Source organism: Microcaecilia unicolor, chromosome 7 (assembly GCF_901765095.1).
Source record: "Microcaecilia unicolor chromosome 7, aMicUni1.1, whole genome shotgun sequence".
Taxonomy (NCBI): Eukaryota; Metazoa; Chordata; class Amphibia; order Gymnophiona; family Siphonopidae; genus Microcaecilia; species Microcaecilia unicolor.
Genome location: NC_044037.1, coordinates 65,747,867 through 65,772,818, shown reverse-complemented (window position 1 = coordinate 65,772,818; position 24,952 = coordinate 65,747,867). Strand labels below are relative to the sequence as shown.

Here is a 24,952-nt window from a genome sequence, read left to right as displayed (position 1 = left end):
CAACGTGTTCTTGTACCAGCTCTCCTTTCTAGCACCGGTTTTGTTTTCTTTTCTCTTCAGGACACACCGTTCTGTGTTTTTTTTTTTTCCTTTTAGCGATATCCTTCCTTGTTTATTTACATGAACTTCTCTTTCCCATGTGTGGTCGGTCACCTTCTAGTCACACACTTTTTTATGATTACCTCCAGTTTTTTACCCCTTTCTTCACAGAATCTCTCAGTTTGAAATCACATACTAATCAAGCAAATTAGGTATCTCAGCACATTTGCATACCGATTATGCAAATAAGGTCTCTCTCCACATTGGTACACATCTGATTTATTTTTAAGCTTGTATACCCTTTTGCATCATGTTGTTTATACAGTTTCTTCTTAATTTACCATAAATGTATGTATGTATTTATTTATAACATTTATATCCCACAATATTCCCGCCCATGGGCAGGCTCAATGTGGCGTACAATAGTTAATAAATAACCCATAATACAATAACAAAGTACAGTGGAATGTATGTATATATTCTGTGCTTACATTTTTAATGAATTTTTTGTACATTAATATATTCTCTGTTTACATCATTTTAGACATTTTATTTTAACTTATTTTTATGTATGTACGCAAGTCTTTTACATTTTATTCCTCGTATATATGTGTAGGTTTTACTATTTTTGTTTGTAGACTCCTGAGGCAAGCATCTTGTGTGCCGAAACACGGTTGCCGTATTGAGTCTTTAAATACGTTTGAAGAATAAAGTGGATTGGTTGAACCAGAGGCTTGCCTAGCTGTCTTTCATTTCCCACTACTGCATTTCCCATTGGTTTTCCTGTGGGATTTTTCCTGTTTAGTTACTGTTGGATTCCTAACTATTACTTCATCAAAGCAATATCAGAATAACAAAAATAAAGCCTAACATATTTGTTTTCTAAATATTAATGTATGATTAATAATGAATAGTTGGACTAATAATAGAAGTATAATTTATATCCTAAATATATTCACAGTCCACTTCCATTTCATCTGCTGAACTGTCTTTAGCTACAATCTGATGGTAGAAATCTCTGTGAGCGTCAGGGGGCGTTCCGACATGCATGTGTTACCTACTGAAATATTAACTCAGTAGAGAACTAGAGCTCAATCATACCCGAGGATAAATAAGTGGGGGGGGGGGGGGGGGGGAGACAGATAAAGGTGTTCTACAGGCCCCAGCTCCAGCCTTGCTTTTTGGCAGGGTGCTAAGTCCCACCCCTGCTTGCCTGAAGAGAAAAAAACCAGCGAGCAGGTAAAAGGACTCCTCTAAGGCCTACATCCAGAAGTGCACCTCCTCCACCAAGGCTGGCATCCAAAAAAGTGTCCTGAAAATTGCCTCAGGTGTGTGAGCTGAGCTGGCAGGCAACAACAGTGCTTTGGCTTAAAAATTCTGAACACTGCAGAAAATTTTCCTACCTTAAAGATAGGAAGCAACTTCCAAGCCACTTAGATAAACCCCTTTCAAGGAAGAAGGAAACTCATGCAGGCGGCTTTGCAGAGCCAGCCTGCCGGCACGCAAGCCATATACCCATTGCAGATGTCTGCCGGCCCTTCTATGCTGACTGCTGCCTGGGACCATGGCAATCTTGCCCTGTCTGGCTCAGGGTGTGATGTTTCCCCACTCCCACCGCCAGTTTTTTTTTTTTTACTTAACTATATTTCCTATACCATGGACAAAGCTAAACCAGGCAAACCTTGTCCAATTTTATTTTAAAAAATTGATATTCCGTTCATTTCTCAGTTCATAGCAGATCACAATTAAAACATGCATAATTAAACTAAACAGAATAAAAACATAAAACAGAACATTAAAGCTTGATCCAGACATCATAATCAAGATCATATAAAAATTCTTCTGCACTAAAAAAACTAAACAGTAGGCTTTTTGAAATAAGTAGGTCTTAAGTTGTTTCCTACACAACATGAGTGAATCTGAACAAGTCCAGAGGTAATGAATTCCATAATTTTGGACAAATAACTTGAAAACTGGACAAACAGAGGCCAAGAAGACCAACTGTGTGAAAACAGGGAACTTTGAGTAGACGTTTATCTACTGACTGGAGACTTCTGTGTTGGTCAGCCTGAGAGTAGCAGACAAAACAGAAGGGGCATTATTGTTTAAAAACTAGAGTCAGTACTTTAAACTGTATCCTCATTATAATCGGAAGCCAGTGGAGGGGATGCTAATACTGAAGATATATGATCACATTTAGTAGTGTGGGAGGTAAGGCATGAAACAGAGTTTTGAGCAAGCATATGACAATAAGCAATGCATAAATTAGTCAAAGCATGTAAAACCAAAAGCCTGCAAAGTCATATGAAAGTTCACTGGAGACAGGAAATATCACATTCTGTGAAGTAACCACAACTTGAAAAAAAATGGTTTTGATACTTCAAAAAGACAAGAAGGAATCAAACAAAACACCTAAGTACCAAATTTCAGAAAGAACAGGTATTGAAAAGCCATCCAGCAAAAAAACAAGAACAATCAGATTTAGTTTCAGATAAAAATAAAAACTTGAGTCTTAGCAACAGTTAGATGAAATGTTACCCTAGAGCTGCCGGGGGGGGGGGGGGGGGGGGGGGGACGGGGGGACGGGGGGACGGGACGGGACGGGACCTCTCATCCCCTGTGGCAGGCGAACCATACCCCTCACCCAGTGGTCACCAATGGGGCAGTGGAATGGACTAAAGAAAGTGGAGAAGCATTCCATGCTCAACAAGGTCTGGCCCATGGATCCAGGAACCTGGGAGCCAGTTGTTAGACTTGACCAAGCTGTGCAGCACCCATCTGCATTGCTGGGAACTAGGCCTGGGACTAGGAGCACCAGCCTGAACAATATACCGTCTGCTGGAGATAGAAAAAATACTGGAACTTTTCACAGAGCACCAGCAGGTTTTACCAGTGATGTCACTGGGAAAATTCAGTTTCTCTACCTCCAAATTTCTGCCAGGAAGGGATAACACCCATTTGTTAAGGACGGTACAGCTCAGACACTAAGGAAGTCAGTTTTGAACTTTTCCTCATCTCCATCTGCTGGCAGGATATAACCTGCTTGTGTGAATTGGTCTGCTATGGATGATAAGGAGAAAGCTTTCTAGCACTAACTGCATACATTTCAATGACAGATTCTAAAATATTTTACCACCAATTTGTTTTGTTTTAAATGATTAAGTTAAACAAAAAAAACGTCAAACCCTGTCAAACATTTCCAATGTAAACTACAAAGAACCCAAATTGGGGGAAAAAAGTCATGCTGGACATTTAATACATTACACACACAATGAGGGGCATTTTCGATATGACGACTAAATCCAATTTTGGATATTTTACAAAAAACATCCAAAAATCCAGTAGCAAACATGGCCATTTTCAAACCAGAAAAAGTCCAACTTTTTGTTTCAAAAATGGCCATTTGCTAGACATTTTTGTGCTCAGTGCATCTATCTTTTAGAACCATTTTCGGGAAAAAAAAAGTGCAAGGAAGAAATGCACAAAGAGAAGCTATTGGAATGCATTGGGGGGGGGGGGGGGAGGGCACCATTCTTAGTAGACACACCACACAGACATCCCAGCAGAGCAATGGGGCACCCCAGGGGGCACTGCAGTTGACTTCATATAATAGGTCTCAGGTACACATCTCACCGTTACCCCCTTGTATGGTGAGCCCTCCAAAACCCACCAAAAAACTACTGTACCCAACTACAATAGCCCTTATGCCTGCAGGCATCACCTATATATAGATACAATAATTTTTGGTGGGTTTTGGAGGGGTCACACTTTCTATCACAAGTATACCAGGTAAGAGTGGATATGGGCCTAGGTCCCCTACTCTACAGTCCACTAGGTTATTTCAGCGACCTGATTACTGCTTTAATAGGACAGACCATAGCATCTGAAGTTGTCAGAGCCTGGTATGTAGTTTCTTTCACATCTTTGTGGAGTGGGAGGGGTTCAGTGACTGGGGGTGGGGGAGGTCCTGCCTTAATCCCTCCAGTGGTCATCTCATCATTTCAGACACCTTTTTGTGACCTAGGAGTGATTGAAACAGGTCTACACCAAAACGTCTTTTAGCCCTGGACATTTTTGCTTTGTTCCATTATAACAGAAAAACGTTCAAGTTTTGGAAACGCCCAAATCCCGCTCCCAACACCCCCCCCCCCCTTGTGATTTGGACACTGTAGAGAAAAAGGTCCCAAAACAGAGTTTTGAAAATCAGAGAAAAAGCCGTTTGAGACATTTTTTCTCTTTTAAAAATAAGCCCCTCTATGTTCAGTAAGACTAAAATGAAACTAGGCTAAAGAGCAGCCCTGTTGGCACGAGCTCCTATAGGGAACACCCCAGCAGGCGCCGTTATACTAGCAGCAGTCCTTCTGCTCCAGACCTGAGTGCACCATCTGTGTCAAATGGCTCAGCATGTAATATAGGGGTCCTTAAACTGAAATCCTCCGAACATAAACTGGTATGGTTTTCAGGATATTCCTAATATATAAGGCTTCTAGTTTTATTTTCATGATATATTTGATCTATATTTATTTTCCAATAAATTTTGGGCTCAGGGGGTTCAAAAATAAATTCATGTTTATCAATGTTCTTATGTAGCTACTGTATTTTTTTTGTTGTTGTTTTTTTAATTACTCCAAATTAACAGAATATTTTATGATAATGCTTTCTCACCTAGCACAGCTCCAACTGTCTACCACCAGGGGTTCTCAACCCAGCCTTCAGGACACACCCTGCCCGTCAAGTTTTCAGGATATCCACAATAGTATACATTAAATAAATTTGTATGCACTCTCATATGCATCTTCATTGGGACTAGCTGGGTATATCCTGAGGACTGGGTTGAGAACCACTGCTCTGTACAGTTCTGTCCTTGATGCAGCCTATGGGGGCCAAAGAATTTAGCCATTCTATTCCTTCATAAGTACTATTCACTGCAAACTATCTTGTCTGGCCAAAAGGAAGACAACCGTAGCAGTGCTTCAGGCTCCTCCTCCTCTTCAACTTGGGATCCAACTGCTACTTGAATCACATGCATTATGTTGTCCCTCACTGTTCAAACTGTCAATTGGGCACATGGCCAAGACAGTGCAATTCTTCCTCTTTTTGCCAGACCAGAATAAGCTAGGATCACCTACTTCAGTATAAGTATTTTGCATTAGTGCTCCGAGTCATCCCATGATATTAGCTGATCAAAAAGTTACATTTGCAGTATACAGGTTAATTGGCCATTTAAGGTCAATACAAACCAAAAGCATTAGGCACTTTAAATAACTTTACAAATGCTCAAAAATTTGATAAAAATGGTAAAATGTACCTTGATCAAGCCTATTTATTAAAGTACGGCAGGCTACTTCTGTCTCTGGACTGGGGTGGTCTAACACCTGCCGGCACCATTTCAAAGGTGATTCAAGTTTCTGCTTTGCGATAGCCTTCTTTTTTGGAGAAACATACAACCTACATGAAAATAAAACAATCAAAAAAAGGCACATTAGTATGCCGAAAAGGGAATTACTAACAATTAAAAACAAATACTAAGGAATCCTTTTACTATGCTGCGGTATGCACTAATGCATGCTTACTGCAGCTTAAAAGAAATTTGCCTTGGTGTGCGCTGATGCTGAGGCATCCCGCGGGTAAGTTTCAAATGTGCACATGCTAAAAAAATATTTTTTGGCTGAGGAAGCATGTCTGGGGGAGGGCAGAGAGTGGGCGTTTTTGCGCTAATCAGCGTATCATCATTGCCATGCACCAATTAGCATAGGATTAGCGCGTGAGCCCTTACCACCTACAAAATAGGTGTCAGTAAGGACTCATGCGTTAATTTTGTTAACGGCTGTGCACTAATGGCAACATTAGCTCATCTTAGAAATGAACTAAATACTATTCGTGGAGGAAGAGGTACCCAAAATCAAAGGAATATCCAACATATAATAGAGGGTACTCTTATTACAAACAGTGCAGACACAATTGATCTCAAGAAGCTCCTAGTGCTGATCCAAAGTCATGCAGGAGCAGGACTTCATCATCGGCAAAAACCTCCTTAGTGACTCAGCATAAAACTTGACTATTAGGCTTAAAGTTATTCAAAAACAGCTCAAAAATCAAGAATCAAAATAACTTAGCTTAGGTTGTCACGTCTCTGTTTTCTTCAACCGGCCACGATCAACTGTGGCCAGCGTTTCGATTCACTGCTTCAGGATCACGAGCCCGAAGAAATTTCCGTTCTAGCCGACTGAGTTATTTTGATTCTTTAGCTGTTTTTGAATAACTTTAAGCCTAATATAAGTTTTATGCCGAGTCACTAAGGAGGTTTTTGCCGATGATGAAGTCCTGCTCCTGCATGACTTTAGATCAGCACTAGGAGCTTCTCGAGGCTTTGTGCCTGTGCTGTTTATAATAAGAGTACCCTCTATTATATGTTGAACATTAGCTCATCACCATTAATTTGGAAAATTGGCCTTTTTCAGGCTGTGGTAGAAATGGCCTTAGTGTACGAGAAAGACCCATGTAAGGGCGCACTAAGACCAGTTTCTACCGCAGCTTTGAAAAAGGACTCCTAAATCACAAATTGTTTGTTGTTCTAGGAGGTATCTGTTCTCCTAAATAAACTGTCCTACAGTTGTTAAACCAAAAACAAACAGAACCAAAGATAAATGTTTATACTACTTACAGAGATAAGCAGATATACGCATGACATGGTATTATAAATACAAAGGTTAAATTAGCATGTTTGAAACTTAAGAACAATACCACCAACCCAATCAACTATGCTAGTGCAGTCACAGGAGGAGCAAGTTCACTGGATAGATAAACCAGTCTAATAAAGCATGAAGATATCCAGCAGTAAGGATCAAACATGAAAGTAATATATTATCCTCCTGAACCAAGGATAAGTCTCATGTGGGAGGGGCCTGGGAGGATAAGGTTAGGACTGCAGTGGCTGGTGGTCATAAAGATCAATCTGATGAAGAGAGATCACAATACCTAGACAGAATTTTAAGAAGTGATGAGGAAGGGTATGCCACAGCATAGGCAAAAAACAGCAGAGGTTCTGGAAAACAAAATTTAAACTCTTACAAAGGAGACTAAAATCCAGAAACTGAAAGGTAACAAGACTGGCCCCAAGATGAAGGAAGAAAAGAAACCACTTCAGTCATTCAAACTTAATCAGGGCTATTATACTGCACAATCTCTCAGCCAAGTTGCACATACATTATTTGACTTTGTGCAATTTTACTCTCAATTTAGCCACCCATTTTTTATTTATCCCAATGTCTTCTCTTACCATCTTGTATATTTGTACCAACTATCAATATCCACTTTGCTGCCTATTAAGATGTTTCATTGTACTTTGCTGATACTGTGGGTATCATATTTATGTTATACAAATGTTCTACTGTGCTGTCCATTACGATGATTAATTTGTATCATGCTGAAATCGGGGATCAGTGTGTTATATGAATGTTCTATGTGCTGTTTTACAGATGCTGAATTTTATTATTGCTATTACTATAATTTATATTTACCTATTTCTTGCTCACATTGGTCACTTTACTATCAGAATCCCATTGCTGTAAGTTTCCTATATCAAACTACATCTGTTGTACACTGTCTTTAATGATTCTCTTAATTAGGGCAGTTAACAAATCCATCCAATCAATTAATAACAGTTGTACAGCTACCATGGCTAGGCATTTTGTAAAGGTTCACAGAACAGATGCTAGGCTGAAGAGCAGGTCATGAGATACACCAAAATAACATTCAAGTCACAAGAGGTAAGTGTAAGCTCCTTTTAGATCCAAAAAAACATAGGGATTAAGGTAGCCAGAAAAAGTACTCCAAATTTATTTTTAATGTGAAACCAGGACAGGACAGAGTTCTCTGGATTTATTTTATTTGCCATCAGGAAATACCTGGGAGTAGAAACCACTTCTTTCTACTAATGGATTAAGTTTAACTGCTGGACTCTAACCCCCCCCCCCCCCCCCCCCCCTTTACTAAGCCAAGCGGCAATGCCAACACAGCCCATTCAAAGTAAATGGGCTGTGTCGGAATTAGCGCATGGCAGCTACTAGCGTGACTTAGTAAACAGGGGGGTAAGACAGAGAGAGTTCCCTTAAAAACACTTACTGATGCCAAAAATTTGACCATGGATCAGCAGAATCAATGCAGTGAAGATAGTTTTGCCCAAATTTCTTTAGGTCTCTGCCAATTCCAAACTCAAAAATTATATTGTTCAGAATACAATGAAAAATATTTCATTATTTTTGGGAAAAGAAACTGTTTCATTATATTTAGAAACAGGAACTGCCCCCAAAGTTGTGCTTCCCTCAAGAACTAGCACACTTTGCTCAGTCCCCTCCAGGTATGTGCTATTATAAGCATTTAAATTTTAAACTTGCATGTTTAATTATTATCATTCATAATATTTATTCTTCACACATTGCAAATTGAGTTTTCGGGGGAGCTTATGGTGTGGCAACATCAAAATAACTTGGTGAACCATAATTAGCGGGGGAGGGGAGAAAATGTTAAATTGTTGATAAGAATGTTCCTAAACTCATGTTTAGAAAATTTGGCTTTGTATTCTACACATTTTAGAGCTTGTTGTGTAATTATTCTCAATTTCATCAATAAAAATGTTGAAACAAATTTTAAACTTGCATGTTGTTTAACTACTGTATTTTAAATTTTCTAACAGTTTTTTTTAATAGAACTTTAATTGTTTAATAACTATTCACCCTGCCTGTTATTGACTATTGGATGCACCATGCAAACACAAATGACACTGTACTGTTTCATAACAATTTCACACAAAGGCAATGATATGCATGTTCATTTGAATGTTTGTTTTAAATTTTCATCTATAATTAAGATTATAGTCATTTTAAAAATGTTTTGCATTTTAAATATCACTTTTGTTTATGATTTTATTAATTTTATTATGATGTCTGGCTGACAGTCATTGCCACTGATGCAGCCTTGTATATATGCAAAACATGGTCACCTCAAGCACAGTCATCTTTGACTCCGCTCTCTCCTTCTCTGCTCATATTCAGCAGATTGCCAAAACCTGTCGTTTCTTTCTCTATAATATTAACAAAATTCGCTCTTTCCTCTCCGAGGACGCTACCAAAACCCTTACCCACACCCTTATCACCTCTCGCCTAAACTACTGCAATTTGCTTCTCGCTGATCTCCCGCTCAACCATCTATCTCCTCTTCAATCTGTCCAAAACTCTGCTGCGCGTCTTATATTCTGCCAGAGTCGCTATACTCAAGTTAGCCCTCTCCTCAAGTCGCTTCACTGGCTCCCTATCCGCTTCCGCATACGGTTCAAACTTCTCCTTTTGACCTACAAGTGCATCCACTCCGCAGCTCCTCAGTACCTTTCCGCTCTCATCTCTCCCTACACTCCTCCCCGTGAACTCCGTTCGCTGGGTAAATGTCTCCTGTCGTCCCCCTTCTCCCCCACTGCTAACTCCCCGCTCCGTTCCTTCTAGCTCGCTGCTCCGTATGCCTGGAATAGACTCCCTGAGCCAGTATGTCAGGCTCAGTCTCTGGCTGTCTTCAAGTCTAGGCTTAAAGCCCACCTCTTTGCTACTGCTTTCGACTCCTAACCATGACTCTCTTACTCAACACCCTCACTTATCACCCCTACCACTGCAATTTCCCCACCCCTAACTGTCTGTTCGTCTGTCCAATTTAGATTGTAAGCTCTGTTGAGCAGGGACTGTCTTTTCATGTTAATTTGTACAGCACTGCGTAAGTCTAGTAGCGCTATAGAAATGTTTAATAGTAGTAGTAGTAGTATTTCCTTTGGTGCAATAAAGCCTTTTAACACTACTTTTCAATTCTTCAATTTGGTGGTCTGCTGTTGTTTCTGCTGGTACAACAGTTTATAATCCCTTTAGAATTGCCATGGCTTCCCTATAAGATGGTATACTCTGCTAAGAGAGATGCAAGTCTGTTTACTTGATTATCTTGCAAAATAAGGCACTCTTAAGGGGCATAATTTTGTCAGAGAAACAGTATTTTTTGAGACAGCCATCTTATCAGCTCCTGGTTTTATTGGTGGAGAGCAGGAGTACATTTTTAGAAAATGGGTGTGTCTGCTGTTGGTTGCTAATGAAATGGTTATTCCAAAGGGAAGGTAATACTGCTCAAAGAGCTCCCTCCTACCACTGAACCATTATGCCAGTCTGAACCCCAACCAGATGCTGAAGAGAAGGGGAAAATATCAAAGGGTCTTTTTTTGATTAACAACAACAAAAAAAAAAAAAAGGAGGGGGGGGGGGGGTGTTAGGAACAAAGGTATCAGACTCTCTGCAGTCCAGATAGGGGAGGGGACCTGGATTCCTCCTGTTATCCCCTGCAGCGTGGACTCCTCTGACAGGACCCTGGATCGCCCTCTAATCAGGCTGTTCAACTGAGTGACCAGTTCTCCAGCTGAGACCAGGAGAGAACCCAATAGACTAGCCTGCAGCTGCTGCATGGAATGGCTGTCACCATCTGCTGGACACAGACAATACTGGACAGATGACTCTGCACAGTGCCTCTTTTAGGGCAAAGCTCACAGCTCTTAGGTGTCTGCCTCTGATGGGCATAATCCATGTTTTCTGAACTGATCTGGTGGACGAAAAGGAAAGTAGTTAAAACATGTTTGATTATGTGCAGGCAGATACCAAGCAGATGGCTTTTCCCCGCATAAAAAGACACAAAGGTGTCTATATGGTGATTTGTGGCACTTATGTAAAACAATGACTCATTTTTTTTCTCCAAACCCATTTACCCATATTCCTGCAACCCTCTCCCCTCCTAAATTAATCCTCTAATCTCAGGGTAGGGACTTGATATAACTGCTTTTCTTTGTTACAGTCAAAGCGGTTTACATATTATATACAGGTACTTATTTTGTACCTGGGGCAATGGAGGGTTAAGGGGCCCATTTACTAAGATATGGTAAAAGAGCCCCTGTGTTAGCAGCAGCAGCTGTTTTTGCTGCACACCAGAGCCTATTTTACCACAGCAGGTGAAAATAACCAAAAATGAAATGTCCGTGCAGTAAGTTCGTACCTGCAGCACAGCCATTTTGTGGGGGGGAGCACCCATTAAGGTGGCGATAAGGGCTCCTGTGCTAACCCAGAGGTAACTAGGCAGTGCATGATGCTGTTCCATTACCACTGGTTAACCCCATGGAAATATTTTTTCAATATTTCCACTAGCGCTAGAAATGGTGCGCTTTGGGGGCAGAACTACCACAAGCACCCGCGTTGAGCCGGCAGTAGCTCCGAATTGCCAGACGGCAACCCTTTAGTAAAAGGGCCCCTAAGTGCAATAACCACTAGGCTACTCCTCCACTCCAAGCAAGCCTAACAGTCAGCCCTGAAATTTCATGATTTTTTTCTAGAATTTATATTTACATAAAAGGTCTAAGCACTTCAACTGAAAACTACATACCAACTATCTTCTTCTTCATCTTCACTACAAACTCCAAGTTCTAGCACTTCTACTTCATCCAGGCCAGTTTCATCCAAGGGATTTTCAGCCTTTTCACTTGAATGCAGGTCACTCAGTTTAAGAGATGAATCAGTGTTTGCTGAGGTGAATGTTTCCAACAATTCTGAGCAATCAATAGCATCCAAATTGAAAAAACCACTGTCAACATTGCCACTGTGCATTTCTGGATTATTGAGATGGTTGGAATCTGAAGAAATGTCCTCATATTCCATTTGCACAGCCATGTGTGCCCGTAAGCAGTCTATGTTCTCTTTATCTGTTATTTTACTTAGTCTACTACAAAGGTCTGCCATTATTTTTAATTCTTGTTTTTCAGTTATTGTGTTGCTGTCATTGCTAATTTCCATCCCATTCAACATGGAGATATGGTTCTCCAGACCGCTGCTTATGTGGCTTGATGCATTTTCTCCTAGTTGACTCTTCCTGGTTATGGTATTCAACTGCTGGTTCTGGGTTTGAAGTTTGCTCATAACTTCCTGCAGTTTTCTGACTTCTACTAGATCTGTGCCAGCCTGAGCAACTTCTGATTCCAGATTAGAGTCCACTGCACAATCTTCTATAGGCCTTCTTCCTACATCATGGTCCTGTTGGGCAACAGAGGTATTACCTGGGACTACCATCTTCATTCAACCACTCAAAACTTTCACTGTAACAGAAAAAAAATGATTAACTAGAAAAGTGATGGCTTGAGGTGCATGAAAACATTCCAGTGCTTCAAAACACTTTATTTTATACTGCATACTGGTGACTGATCATAATAGTGCCACAACCTACTCACAGGATCACACACTTGAGCCTGACTTTCCACACATAAAAAGTACTGATATGGTAGTACATCAGCAGCTAAATTGATAAAGGAATAATGAAATTACAGAGCAATAATGATGTATTTTATACTAAATTATTAATCAAGAGGCCCTTTTACTAAAGTTTAGTGTGTGCTAAATGCTGCAAGTCCTATTTTATACCTGTGGGCCATGTCTTTTAGCTCGTGCTAAGATTTAGTAAGAGAATCCCTTAATTCGAGCATTTATCCTCTTAACCAAAACACATTTCAAGGCAGATTACAAAACATAACACATAAGCATAACCACAACAGCTAATATAATTTAAATGATTAAAATAAAATCTCAAAACAAATCTTACAAACAATATCACAACTCTAAATACCCACCATCTACAAATGTTCCAAAATGGTTTGAAGACTTGGTTATTACATCACATACTCAGAAACAGTACAAACATATTCCTGGTGTTCATTCCAGGAGCTCTATAACTAAAACTTTTGTCAAATCCAGTCTAATGACCGATATCTCATAGAGATGGAAGCTTTGCCTATAAGCACCCAATCAACACAAAAATCTAGATGGCACACTGATCCCTACTGTGGTTATCTTATAAGTTGGGGCTAACCCATGCATATTTTTAACAGGTGGAGGAAACATGCTCATGGAATTCTTTCCAACCCCTTTGAATATACATGCCTGTGTTGGTACATGTGAATTCACATGTACCAGCACAGGCATGTATATACAAAGGGGTTGGAAAGAATTCCATGAGCATGTTTCCCCCACCTGTTAAAAATATGCATGGGTTAGCCCCAGCTTATAAGATAACCACAGTAGGGATCAGCATGCATACAGAGTGTACATGTATGCATGTGTCTATACACATTATGGCATATTTGGAAGGAGTTCACCCATCTTCTATCTCCCACCAAATTCAGAAACTCCATTTATACAGCATAAAAACTTTCCAGATCATCACCTTCCTTCCTACGAGTACACCGTGTTCCAGTCCCACTACTTTCCCACTGGTTGGATCCTACCCATGGTCTCCACTACTGCCATAGGAGGGACTTACACTGTATATATTTCTTATTTTGTCTATGTTCCACTTCTGCATGTCCCCTTCATTGTCTATAAAGATGTTTTCATGTTTGCTGTTGGCATGGTATCATGCCTCTATTATATGAATACTCCACATTTACCTTGCTGTTCTGTGTACCATGATATTCAGGCATTATACTGCGGACATACTGTTACTACAATTATCACCTATGTCCCGTTACATTTGCTGTACACATCATAAGTACATTTCTTCAAAAAGCTGGCTAATAAATCTTAAATAACCAAACGAGTTCTCAAATTTTTCACTCCACATTCTCTTCTACACTCTTGGAGCAATTCTGTGCAATGCAGACTTCTGCACTGGCACCAGCGGCTCTCCTCTATTGCTGTCCCCTCACTATGAGCTGACAGCACAGTGAGAGAAAGTGGTGCACAATGATTGTTGGGCCACATCTTTCTCCTCTACTCTCCCAGGCCCGACTGCTTATTTGAAGTACACGCAGTTCAAAAGGCAGTTTAGCCTAGGATAGCAAAAGAGGAGGATGGGGCAATTGTGCAGCCGTTCACCTCCTCCCCTTACCCTGCGATCAGAAGGGAGGAAGAAAAAGCAAGGGCAGCCACGAATGCTTTTTCTTTTGCACAATACTGCACAGGTGGGGATTTCTACGTTGCAGAGAATTTCCCCAAGAATAATATAGCTTTTGCTATAATGAAGTCTTACTGGGTGGCTGACACTGACTTGGGTGGGGGGATTCTACGTACAAAAGACCTTTGTTACTTTTCTCGTTTTGTCTTTTATAACCAATTTAAAGGAAGGAGAGGCTTGTGACATGTATACATTTTACTTTGGCACGTGCCCCTTACGGCCAAGAACATCCTGAGCCAGCATCTCATGCCTTGCCCCATACTTCCTACTTTGTGGCCACCCGAGGAGAAAGACAATGGCTTGGGAACGACCGATTTTTGTGCCACGCTCCCGCTTACTTACGCCCTGTGCCGCCGCAGCACCGCCCACACAGCCCTTGGGACCGCCCTGCCAGCTAAAGCAAGCTCAAATTTAACAACAAATGAAGCTGGAAAGGGGGTGTAACTGGTGTAACTCTGAATAGCTTACAAGGATGCAGGAAAACTGATCCCAGCTTTAAAACCTGCTCCAAGGACTCCCCCAACCCAAGTGTCATATTCAGAGATACCAAGTCACACGTACTCGACTTCCCTCACGCTCTCACACGCCGAGCACCCCTATGTGTTAACATACATTCGGGGACGACGACCTCCCCGTGATCCTTCCATCTCTTCCATTTTCCTCGCCTCACTCCCTCCCCCAACCCACCCAATCCGGAACGTCTCCCACAAGCTCAAACTGTACCTCACTTCCTACCTTCAAAATCATGCCTCAAGTCGCCCGCCACAAGCAGCAGCACCCCGATTTCCCTCTCCGGCTCCGCTCCGGCACCCCGCCCCCTCTGACGCAACTTCTCTCTCCCAGTCCCTTGGCCGCGTTCAGCCCTGCCGGAAACAGGAAGTTGCGTCAGAAAGGGCGGGCGTAAGAGAAAGAAAAGCTCAAGAGGTTAGATTGAGAAAAGGAGTCCGCATGACGTCAAAATGCTGAAGCCAAGTAAGTTGATCTGCCTTTCCCGCTCCTCCGCACAGCCGTCATTTTTACACACCCAAAACAAAGCTAGTAAAACTATGAGCTGCTCTATCCACTTGTTCTTTACTGTTGGTAGCATTTTTATTTGATTTCATTTATATTTTCAAACATAGCTTGTGCAGCATATGAATGCACACAGAAGTAGTATTGGTTTCATCGGTTAGAGTATTCATTAGTTCTAAATTGTAAAATCATTGCATCATTTGAGGGAGCTGGTTATCGTGACGTGCAGAGATGTTTTCACCTAGTAAAGGGCCACTAAAACTGACATCATGTATGAGAATCAGGTGCTTAACAATAAGACTTATAAATAAGTACAATTTAAAAAAAAACATTAATTAGGTTGAAACCTGGGAGCAGGGCCGGTCTTAGCAAGTGTGGGGCCCCATCCTAGCCCCGCCTACCCTAGCCCCGCCCCCAACCCTAGCTCCACCCCATTGATAAGATTATTCCATTTTTAGAACATTTTTTTATTTACGAAATTTCAAATAAAGACAAATGAAGCTAAACTTGTACAAAAAAACCTGATTTAAATAATAAGCACAATGCTATCATGAAACCTCCCCTCCCCAGAAATTATTCAGTTCAAGTCCACTACAATTAGTAGCGGGCCCAAGCCGGGGGTGGATGCCGCACCGGTGGTGGCGGGAGCGGAGTGGCCGAGCCGTGGGAATGGGGATCATCTCAGGCGACTAAGGCGAGCAGCGGCGGAGGTCGGAGCGGAGGCACGAGTGAGGCAGAGTTGAGGCGCCGTGCGGGGCCCCCTTAGGCGCGGGGCCCTATGCGGTCGCCTTGGTCACCTCTGCCTAAGACCGGCCCTGCCTGGGAGCATTTACATAGTAACATAGTAACATAGTAGATGACAGCAGAAAAAGACCTGCATGGTCCATCCAGTCTGCCCAACAAGATAAACTCATATGTGCTACTTTTTGTGTATACCTTACCTTGATTTGTACCTATCCTTTTCAGGGCACAGACCGTGTAAGTCTGCCCAGCACTATCCCCGCCTCCCAACCACCAGCCCCGCCTCCCACCACCGGCTCTGGCACTGACCGTATAAAGTCTGCCCAGCACGATCCCCGCCTCCCGCCACCGGCTGTGCCACCCAATCTCGGCTAAGCTCCTTAGGATCTATTCCTTCTGAACAGGATTTCCTTATGCTTTTTGTATTTTTTTTCCTCTGCCTACATCAAAAAAAAAAGATGGCATTTGTGGAATGGTGTTGTATAGTATAAAAATGCACTTGCCTTTTTTTATTACTACTGTTCACAGAGGAATATTGACTAATGAAGGAACAGCTTCCTTCATGAAGAAATTCTGTCCAGAGTCAGTCTAAGGGCCCTGATTACAAAGGCATGTTAGCGTTTTATGGGCAGATGCAAATGCAAGCTGGACAGGGCTCACCATTCCTCCCCAATGGTCTGCAAACCCTAATGCCAGCTCCGAGCTGGCAAAGGGTTTGCCGCGGCCAGCGAGCCAATGTTTGGCGCACTGGTCACTGATCATTGGGGAGGAATAGATTTAGCTGCATTTGCATGCTACTTGCGCTAGGAGCCCTGTTTTGCATGCATTTGAATGCTAGTTGTGTTCAGAGCCCGCGAGTTCATTTCACACACTCAGGGGTTCTGATCATGGGGCGATAGCAAACACAGGCACTAGTATGGCGTTAACAGCCTCTAGTGCCTGTGTTTGCTTTTGATCATCAGCCCATTAGTGCATGCTAACCATGTCAGGGCTGCTGCGAGACCGGCTGTTGCTCCTCACTCGGGCTGCCGTTCCCCCCCCCCCCCGCTCCCTCCCCCACTTGGGCAGCTGCCGCCCCATGCCCTCCTCTGCTGCCTTACATCTTTCCCTTCCTACCGCATCCCTTCTCACTCCCAGCCATGGCGGAAACAGAAAGTACCTGACATCAGGAGGAGAAGGGACCCGGACAAGGTAGGAAGAAGGACCTACGGAGTGGTAGGCAGAAGACTTCAGCCTGCATTGGTCTTCTTGTGTGTGTACCTGCCGGGTTAGCAGCACATTCACGTATTGTGCTGCTAACCTGGCCGGGACACACACGAGCAGGAGACCAATGTAGCGGCAGCCTGCCTGAGCCACCTTCTGCCTTCCTACCATGGAAATCTGGTCGATATGGCGGCACTACCGCCAGGCTCACCTTGGAGACCGGGCCCGGGGAATTTTGCCCCCCTGCACCCCCCCTTTTGGTGGCCCTGAATTGTGTAAATGCCAACAGGAATATTATGGGCATCTGCACGGTTAGCGCACAATGCTAGTGTGCCTTTGTAAACAGGAACCTCAATGTGCCAACATTGTCCAGTTCACCAAACAAATAAATTAGCTGTGGCTATACACTGCATAAAAACATGGAATATGATGGAGAAATGAAGATCACAAGGTCTAATTTCATTCCAGTTTAATTTTTTTAATATACCCTGTTAGCCTCAAGACCATATGAAAATTATATCTCATCCAGGCAATTTGCCATTACTTATAAATACAAAGGGTTAAATACTACACGATACAAGTTAACTTGAGATTATACATAATACTTTAATATTTATTATCATACATGTTTCCAGAGATTACACATTTCCAGCTTATGGCAAAAACAGAAAACGTGGCACAACAAATATGAAGCAAAATATAGTAAAAAATGCCCCTTCCTTTATTGTTTACTTAATTATGTATTCCAAGAATATGTACTAGAAGATGTATTTGATTACATTTTAATAACATTTACATCCTTTTCATCCTCCAGTGCGTCAGTCACATACTTATCAGCTTCTAAGATTCGGAAAATGAAGTAAACTGTTCATTGATGTATCATACGGCTTGCATGTAGGCTGTGCTACCTTTCAATTCCCAACTTCTTAGAGTTTAAGTACTCCTTTAGTATTTATATAGCAAGACTGCCACAAGGTGCTAGAGATAGGCGTAGAGGGGACACTTTCATCTTTCTTGAAAACCAGATGCTCTGCTGTGTTAGACTTCTCTCTCAGCTTTTGAGTGCAATTCTGTAGGTTTTTTTTTTTTGTGGATTTTGCTAAAACATTTTTTTATTAGTAGCTCAAGGTCAGTCACATTCAGGTACACTAAGGGGTCCTTTTAGCTATGGTAAAAGGGGCCCTACGCTAGCAGCGGTGGCCATTTTTGCCGTGCGCTGAGGCCCTTTTATCACAGCGGGTAAAAAGGCTGAAAAAAGAAACGGCCTTGAGGTAAGACTGCACTTACTGAATGGCCATGCGGGGTGGGGTGGGGTGGGGGAGCATTTACCACCACCCATTGAGGTAGCAGTAAGGGCCCCCATGCTATCCCGGTGGTAATTGGCCAGCATGCGGCACTGCCTGATTACTGCTAGATAATCCCATGCAGAAATATTTTTCAAATCATTTCTGCTACTGCTGGAAATGCCGCGCACTGGGGGGTGCAACTACCAGCAGCACCTGTGTTGGGCTGGCAGTAGTTACGGATTACCAAGCAGTAAGCCTGCAGTGGGCATAGCACTGCTTTGTAAAAGGGCCCCTTTTTCTTTTTTTTTGAAATTTGTAAAGTTTATTAAAATATACCACAAAAAACCAGTACAAATCCGTGTCAATCGCAACAATGACGTTCCAACATTCCCTGATCCCGACCTTGGGAAATGTACATTTAAACATTAATTTGTATCAAAACCTTCCCCCCCCCCCCCCCCAATTTCTCCCCTTATATACCCTCTACTCCCCCCTCCTTCCCCTAGGCCCCTTTTTTCTTATCCCCGGAGGGCTCACAGTCTAAGCTTGTAACTGAGACCATGGAAGGTTAAGTGACTTGCCAAAGATCACAAGGCTCAGTAGTGGGATTTGAAGTTGGCACCTTTGGATGTCAAGTGCAGTGCTCTAACCACTAAGCTACCCCTTTTGCATATAGCCAGGACACTAGAGAAAAATCTGCATAATGATGGTGATAAAATCTCACGCCTGACATTCAGATACAGTGTAGTCTCTGAACAAAATGATGCCTAGGATAAGGGTTGCATTTGGCAAGCCCTCTGTTTTTGGCTCATATGCTCGCAGAATCATACACTGACTAAAAGAAGCAACATGACATCCCTTCCTCCCCAGGTGTGATGCCCTGGATGGTCATCCTGCTTGCCCAGCTTTTGGAATAGTCTGCTCAAACCCACCTAATTACTGCTTTGGTATATAGAAATTCCTGAGGCACATGCCTTTAATGGAGCGAGGAAAACCAAAAATAGCCTATCTAAAATGATATATAAAGAACTGGAAATTGATTACATTGAATTTACACTGTTAAAATATTCTTCATGTTGCTTAAAAATACATAAGTACATAAGTATTGCCATACTGGGAAAGACCAAAGGTCCATCAAGCCCAGCATCCTGTTTCCAACAGTGGCCAATCCAGGTCACAAATACCTGGCAAGATCCCCCAAAAGTACAAAACATTTTATACTGCTTATCCCAGAAATAGTGGATTTTTTCCCAAGTCCATTTAATAATGGTCTATGGACTGTTCATTTGAACAGTTTAAAAAAACTCGTAATGCAGCCTGCTCTGAATACTTGTTAGTTATAATCAGTTTTACAAGTTAGAACCCATTATCATGTTTTCACAGATAGCAACAGCACAGTAATGCATCCACTCCAGTTAGAGCAATATTAGAAGTAGAAGTAGGACGAACATCTGTGATAAGGGCTGAGCAGAATATAGGGTTATATTATTCCTGGGCTAAACTGGCGGTAACCATTACCATTGGGTAAGCAGTGGCGCTACAATAATAGAAAATATTTTTGTACCACCAGAAATGGTGTGCCCAGGGGGTGGAAACTACCGCTGGGCTGCTGCGGTAGCCTGGCGGTAGTTCCTGAATAGCAAGTGGTAAGCCTGTGTTGGACTTACCGACGCTTAGTAAAAGAGCCCCTAAGCTATTGTTCTGTAAAGGGTGGTCTACTAGCTTAGTGTGGATCTTTATGGTTACCTTACTCTGTCATCACTTCCTAGCGTGGGCGACGCACATGGTGACTGATTATTTCCAAACCGTAAAGACTAGCCTGCTCTTCCTGTTTATTAAAAATTCTCATTCCAAAAGAGTTTGTAATTTATAGATGGTAATTTTATGAATGACTCGATCAGGTAGAGTAACACCACAGGCTCCTTTTACTAAGCTGCGATAAGTGCTGGCGTGCACTTACTGCAGCTTAAAAGGACTTACCATGGGATGCTCTGAGGTGTCCTGCAGTAACAGCCCAGTGTGCGCGTGCAAACCATGCACTAAAACATTTTTCTTGATTTTTTTTCTGAGGGGGCATGTCTGGGGGGGGTCAGAGAGTGGGTGTGACAGTGTGAATCAGTTATGTGCGCAACTGCACTTAGGTGCTATTGTGTAAACAAAGCACCTAAATGCTGTAGTGTGAGGGGTGTGCACATGAGTGGGTCAGGGGGTGTGTCTTGCAGTTGCATGCATAAGTTACACAATATTATGATTTATGCGCCCAAACGTTTACTTTAGGCGCCGGTCTTTGAAATGGCGTAAGTGCTTGCACATAAAGTTAGGCAAATGCATGCCGATGTACGCCCTGTTCTGTAACAGCAATTTCACACACAATTGTCGTTACAGAATTGGTACTTAGCACCCCTATTTGTATCGCTCTTTGTAGAATCTACCCCAATATGCACCTATGTGCCTTTTCTCCCTAGCTGCTCTGTTATAAAATTACCCCTACAGTTGTCTTTTTGAGGAGGATGCAGGATTACAACATGAAGCATGATCTGGGATTTGATTTCAGCTCAAAATAAATAAGGAATTAGTCTGTCACAATGATTTGGAACTGTGTGAGCACTCCTGCATAGTTGAGACAATGTTATCAATCACCAGTTCTTAGAAGCTGATAGTACACCTTGAAAAATATCTTTACACATAAAGGCCTTTGCTTTAGATGCTCTTTTCATGGTTTTCATGAGTGAATACTGGCATGAATATTGAATAAATGTTGAAAATCCAGTTTTAGAAAGCTGGGATTTACATATGTAAATCTGCAATATCCCCCGGATTCTATATGTAATCCCCCATTATAATGGGGATTACTAAAGTCATCATGATAAAGCTCTTCAGAGACTCTGAGGGGAGGGCTCTGAGTTGTGGGTAGAATGAGATCCAGCCCAGAGGGTGTATGTATGGGATAAGTTGCAGAGGGAAGTGCTTCTAGTTAGTGATTGACAGTAGAGGTGGAGTTTGAAGGTAATAAAAGCACTTGTTTTTCTGAGCACATGGTCTTTGGTTGCCTTCACCCCTGCTGAGACCCTAGAAGGAGAGGGGGTATCCTGGAAAGGTCAGATAACATAAGGCTGACTTAAGTGGGGAGTTATTGTCTGCCAAAGGCAGTAACACTGAGAGGAGTGCTCTGGATGGGCAAGGGGTGCCCAGCTCGAGAGCAGGAACAGAGAAGAGTCTTTTCAAGGCTGGAGGGGCAGCCCTGTGAGGTGCAACTCTGGAGGAGAGGACAGACAGGGAGGTCTGATCCTGGAGGACCTTGCTGTGACTACCAGCGATGTCAGCACTTCCTTGGATTATACAGCCCAAAGGGATAGGCGATGGACTGGAGATGTTGTATATTTGTACATATTTTTGGGTTGCGATAAGAACTCGTTCAATTAGTGGATAAGACTGTACCAAATAGTCTTAGATGGACAGTAAACCTGTTAAACCAAATGCTGACTGTCTATAAGGAATTATGAAGTTTGAATCGACTGCCTGTTGCAGAAGTTAAGCAAAGTTTATTTGCATAAAAGATAGCTCCTTGGTGTGGTGAGTATTCCTTGGAAGAGAGAGGGAACAGCTTACACCCGGACTGTTCAAGGGTACCCCGTGTAAAGCCAAGCTTAACATCCTACGGCCTTCTGGATCTTTATCCGGCCCTGGCCTGCACCCAAGCTTGAGTGAGAAACTGAACTGTGTGAAAAATGTGAGTAGGAGAGAAGCGGTAGGTTCCATTTGTGGCCCGGGCCATTCAGAGAGAGAGAACTGAGCTGGTCAGTGATACCTGGGTTACATATATAAGGTGTGTGCCTAATTTACATGTGCGTCTTGCATTAATTAGCAATAATTGGAATTTATGGGCACATCTTTTTAGGTATATTCTAAAAAGAGGTGCGCATAAATTCTAACGTGTGTAGTGAAAAGGGGGCATGGCCATGGGAGAAGTGTGGACATGTCGGAGGCATTCCTCAAATTTACGCACATGGTTGTGCCTACATTTAAGCATGGGTATTTACACCAGATTTTCAGTTGCATAAATGGCCACCCATAAATACAGGTGCATTCGCTGGCCCTATATGCTATTCTATAAAGCGATCCTAACTTTGGGCACAGTTTATAGAATATGCGCCTATTTTATAGACGCTATTTACAGAATCTGGCCCTATGTGCATATGGCAAGGGTTTGGGTGGCACTAGGGCAGAACCCCACAAATACAGCTGCTTTTCAGTGCATATAGGTTTTGTAAAACTACACATTTTTGGGCAGTGCTTTACAGGAGGGATTAGAGGAATTTGCCCTCAATTCCCCAGTGTTCTTCCCCTCCCCCCAAATAGATTGATAGTGCTGAATGATTGCAGCCTCTGTACTTTATTGGGAGCATTTAGATGTGTTGATTCCAAAATGGCACACATGTCTGTGTGTTGGCACTCACCCGTCTAGCTTTGGAAAGACCAACTTACATGTGACAATACTTAGATGTGTCGCCTCCATTGATGTCTTAGACATTGCCAGTTTGTAAAATGGATATTTCTGCTGCATGTAACTGGTGCACACGCGTGCATTCCTGCATGTATTTTACTCTGGCAGATCATTTTCTAAAGTACTGCCACAATTTCACACATCCCAACCTAGCTGTCTCAGTTCTGATTTCTACATTCTATCTGAAATGGGGCTGCCCATGTGTGGAAAGATCCAGGTACATATAAGACATGGTTTTTTTTTGTTTGTTTTTGTAAAAGTTATTACTATGTCTTAGTAATGTTAGCATGCAGTATATAAGCGCTAAGATTTATGTAATATTGCACAGTAATCTGCTGTTGCATGGGGAACAGGTCTAGTAATATTTCAAGAGAAGAGACCAACATCCTTGGAACTGTTGAAGAAAATCTGATGTTCTCGCAACTGATGAACATTCACACTGGCTCACTCTCTCGAGTTTTGTGAAACCTAAAAGCAAACAGAGAAACCAAATATCCAAATTGAATGTACAAACAAAAAACCACACCGCGACACAATACATGGACAATGAAGTTACCAGGTGACTCTATATCATACTAAGAAACAGCTAAAGTCAGTCATAATTTTATTAAGATTTTTCCATGTGTAAAACCCGTTTTACATGTGTACAAGGGCTTGTATCAAATTGTGCAACTGTGTATGTGCATTAGCCTTATAATATGAGTGCCTCAACGTACACGCCATTTACATGCTCAGATTATAGAATAACTAGCATTTATGCATGTGAATGTTACATGCATAAATATACACATTAAGTGCTAGGTGGATGCTAAGTGATATTCTAGAATCTTAGGGGCCCTTTTACTAAGCGGCGGTAAAAGTGGTCCTGCGCTAGCAGTGGCAGCCGTTTTTGCCGTGCGCCAGGACCCCTTTTACCGTAGCAGGTGAAAATAGCCAAAAATGAAATGGCTCTGTGGTAAATTTGCACTTGCTGCACAGCCATTTCTGGGGGGAGCACTTAGGGTGGCGGTAAGGGCTCCCACGCTACCCCAGCAATAACCAGGCAGCACGTGAAGCTGGCCGATTACCACCGGGTAATCCCCTTTAGAAATATTTTTTCAATATTTCCGCCAGCGTTGGAAATGGCACATGCTGGGGGGTGGAACTACCGCTGGCACCTGCGTTGGGCCAGCGGTAGTTCCGGGTTGCTGCGTGGCAAGCCTTTAGTAAAAAGGCCCCTTAGTCCACAAATGCAAGGGGTGTTCATATGGACGTGGCATGGGCATCTCCAGTGCAGCATTTAGGCGTGTGCCTTTATGCCTGCCATAGGCATAGCATAAGTGTGCTTACCTAAATGTTGGTCCATAAATGCTAGTATTCTATAATGGAATCTGGATGCCTGGATCCCATTATAAAATTTGGAGGGAAGTTCTATTAATGGCGCTCACAAATTGACGCTAAATGCTATTCTATAACGGCATTCAAAGATGAGCACTCATTGTAGAGTAGCACTGAATGCCGATTTTGACACCCAAATTTAGGTGTCAGGACTTATGCCTGCTGAATCCAACTGTAATTCCCAGCACCCAATTTGGACGCACATCTCCTGTATCCTATAACACTGTGCATACATTTTAGGAATGCTCCTGACCTGCCCATGCACCTCTCATGGCCACGCCCTATTGTGTTGCGTGAAGTGGGATTCGGACGCACATTGTTATAGAATAGTGCATAGCAAAATGTACAACCAATTCCAAATTGGTGCCAATTAGTGCCAAATTATTGGCACTAATTGGATCCCTTGCCAATTTTATTGGGTGCACATCTTAAATCGGTGCCATATATAGAATCTGGGGGTTGGCGCTTAGCACCCAGCATTTGGCATCTAACTTATAGTGCGCTTTATAGAATTGCCTCAAAAGGTATGCACATGGAACGTGTGCACCTAGTTTTACACAATCCGCAGGGCTGCTGAGAGACACAGCTGGGGCAAAGGCAAATGTTAACAAGCCAATTAATGGTGATAATTAGATCATTATTCACATGTAAATTGGGGCACATGCACAAATTTGCATGTGTAATTTTTAGTGCTTTTTATAGAATTCAGGGGATAAATACAAACAGGCTTTGCAGATGGACTTGACACAGAGGTGTGTTTAGGTGAAGAACGCCTGCTTCA

The 24,952-nt window shown here is 42.3% G+C and overlaps 2 protein-coding genes across 13 annotated transcripts in view; both read right to left on the bottom strand.

Annotated features, from left to right (window-relative positions):
- Nucleotides 1-14,831, bottom strand: part of LOC115474815 (SLAIN motif-containing protein-like) — a 70,580-nt gene extending 55,749 nt beyond the window's left edge. For both annotated transcript variants that reach the window (XM_030210482.1, XM_030210483.1), the window contains exons 1-3: nucleotides 14,785-14,831; nucleotides 11,494-12,199; nucleotides 5,348-5,487 (exon numbers count right to left, since the gene is read on the bottom strand). In XM_030210482.1, the coding sequence (XP_030066342.1) occupies nucleotides 5,348-5,487; nucleotides 11,494-12,179 (826 nt within the window). In that variant the 5' untranslated portion in view covers nucleotides 12,180-12,199; nucleotides 14,785-14,831. The remainder of the gene's footprint in view (nucleotides 1-5,347; nucleotides 5,488-11,493; nucleotides 12,200-14,784) is intronic.
- An 8,200-nt stretch (nucleotides 14,832-23,031) lies between these two features.
- Nucleotides 23,032-24,952, bottom strand: part of ZNF185 (zinc finger protein 185 with LIM domain) — a 209,575-nt gene continuing 207,654 nt past the window's right edge. For all 11 annotated transcript variants that reach the window (XM_030209148.1, XM_030209154.1, XM_030209156.1 and 8 more), the window contains one exon: nucleotides 23,032-23,262. The gene's annotated coding sequence lies outside the window, so the exon portion shown is untranslated. The remainder of the gene's footprint in view (nucleotides 23,263-24,952) is intronic.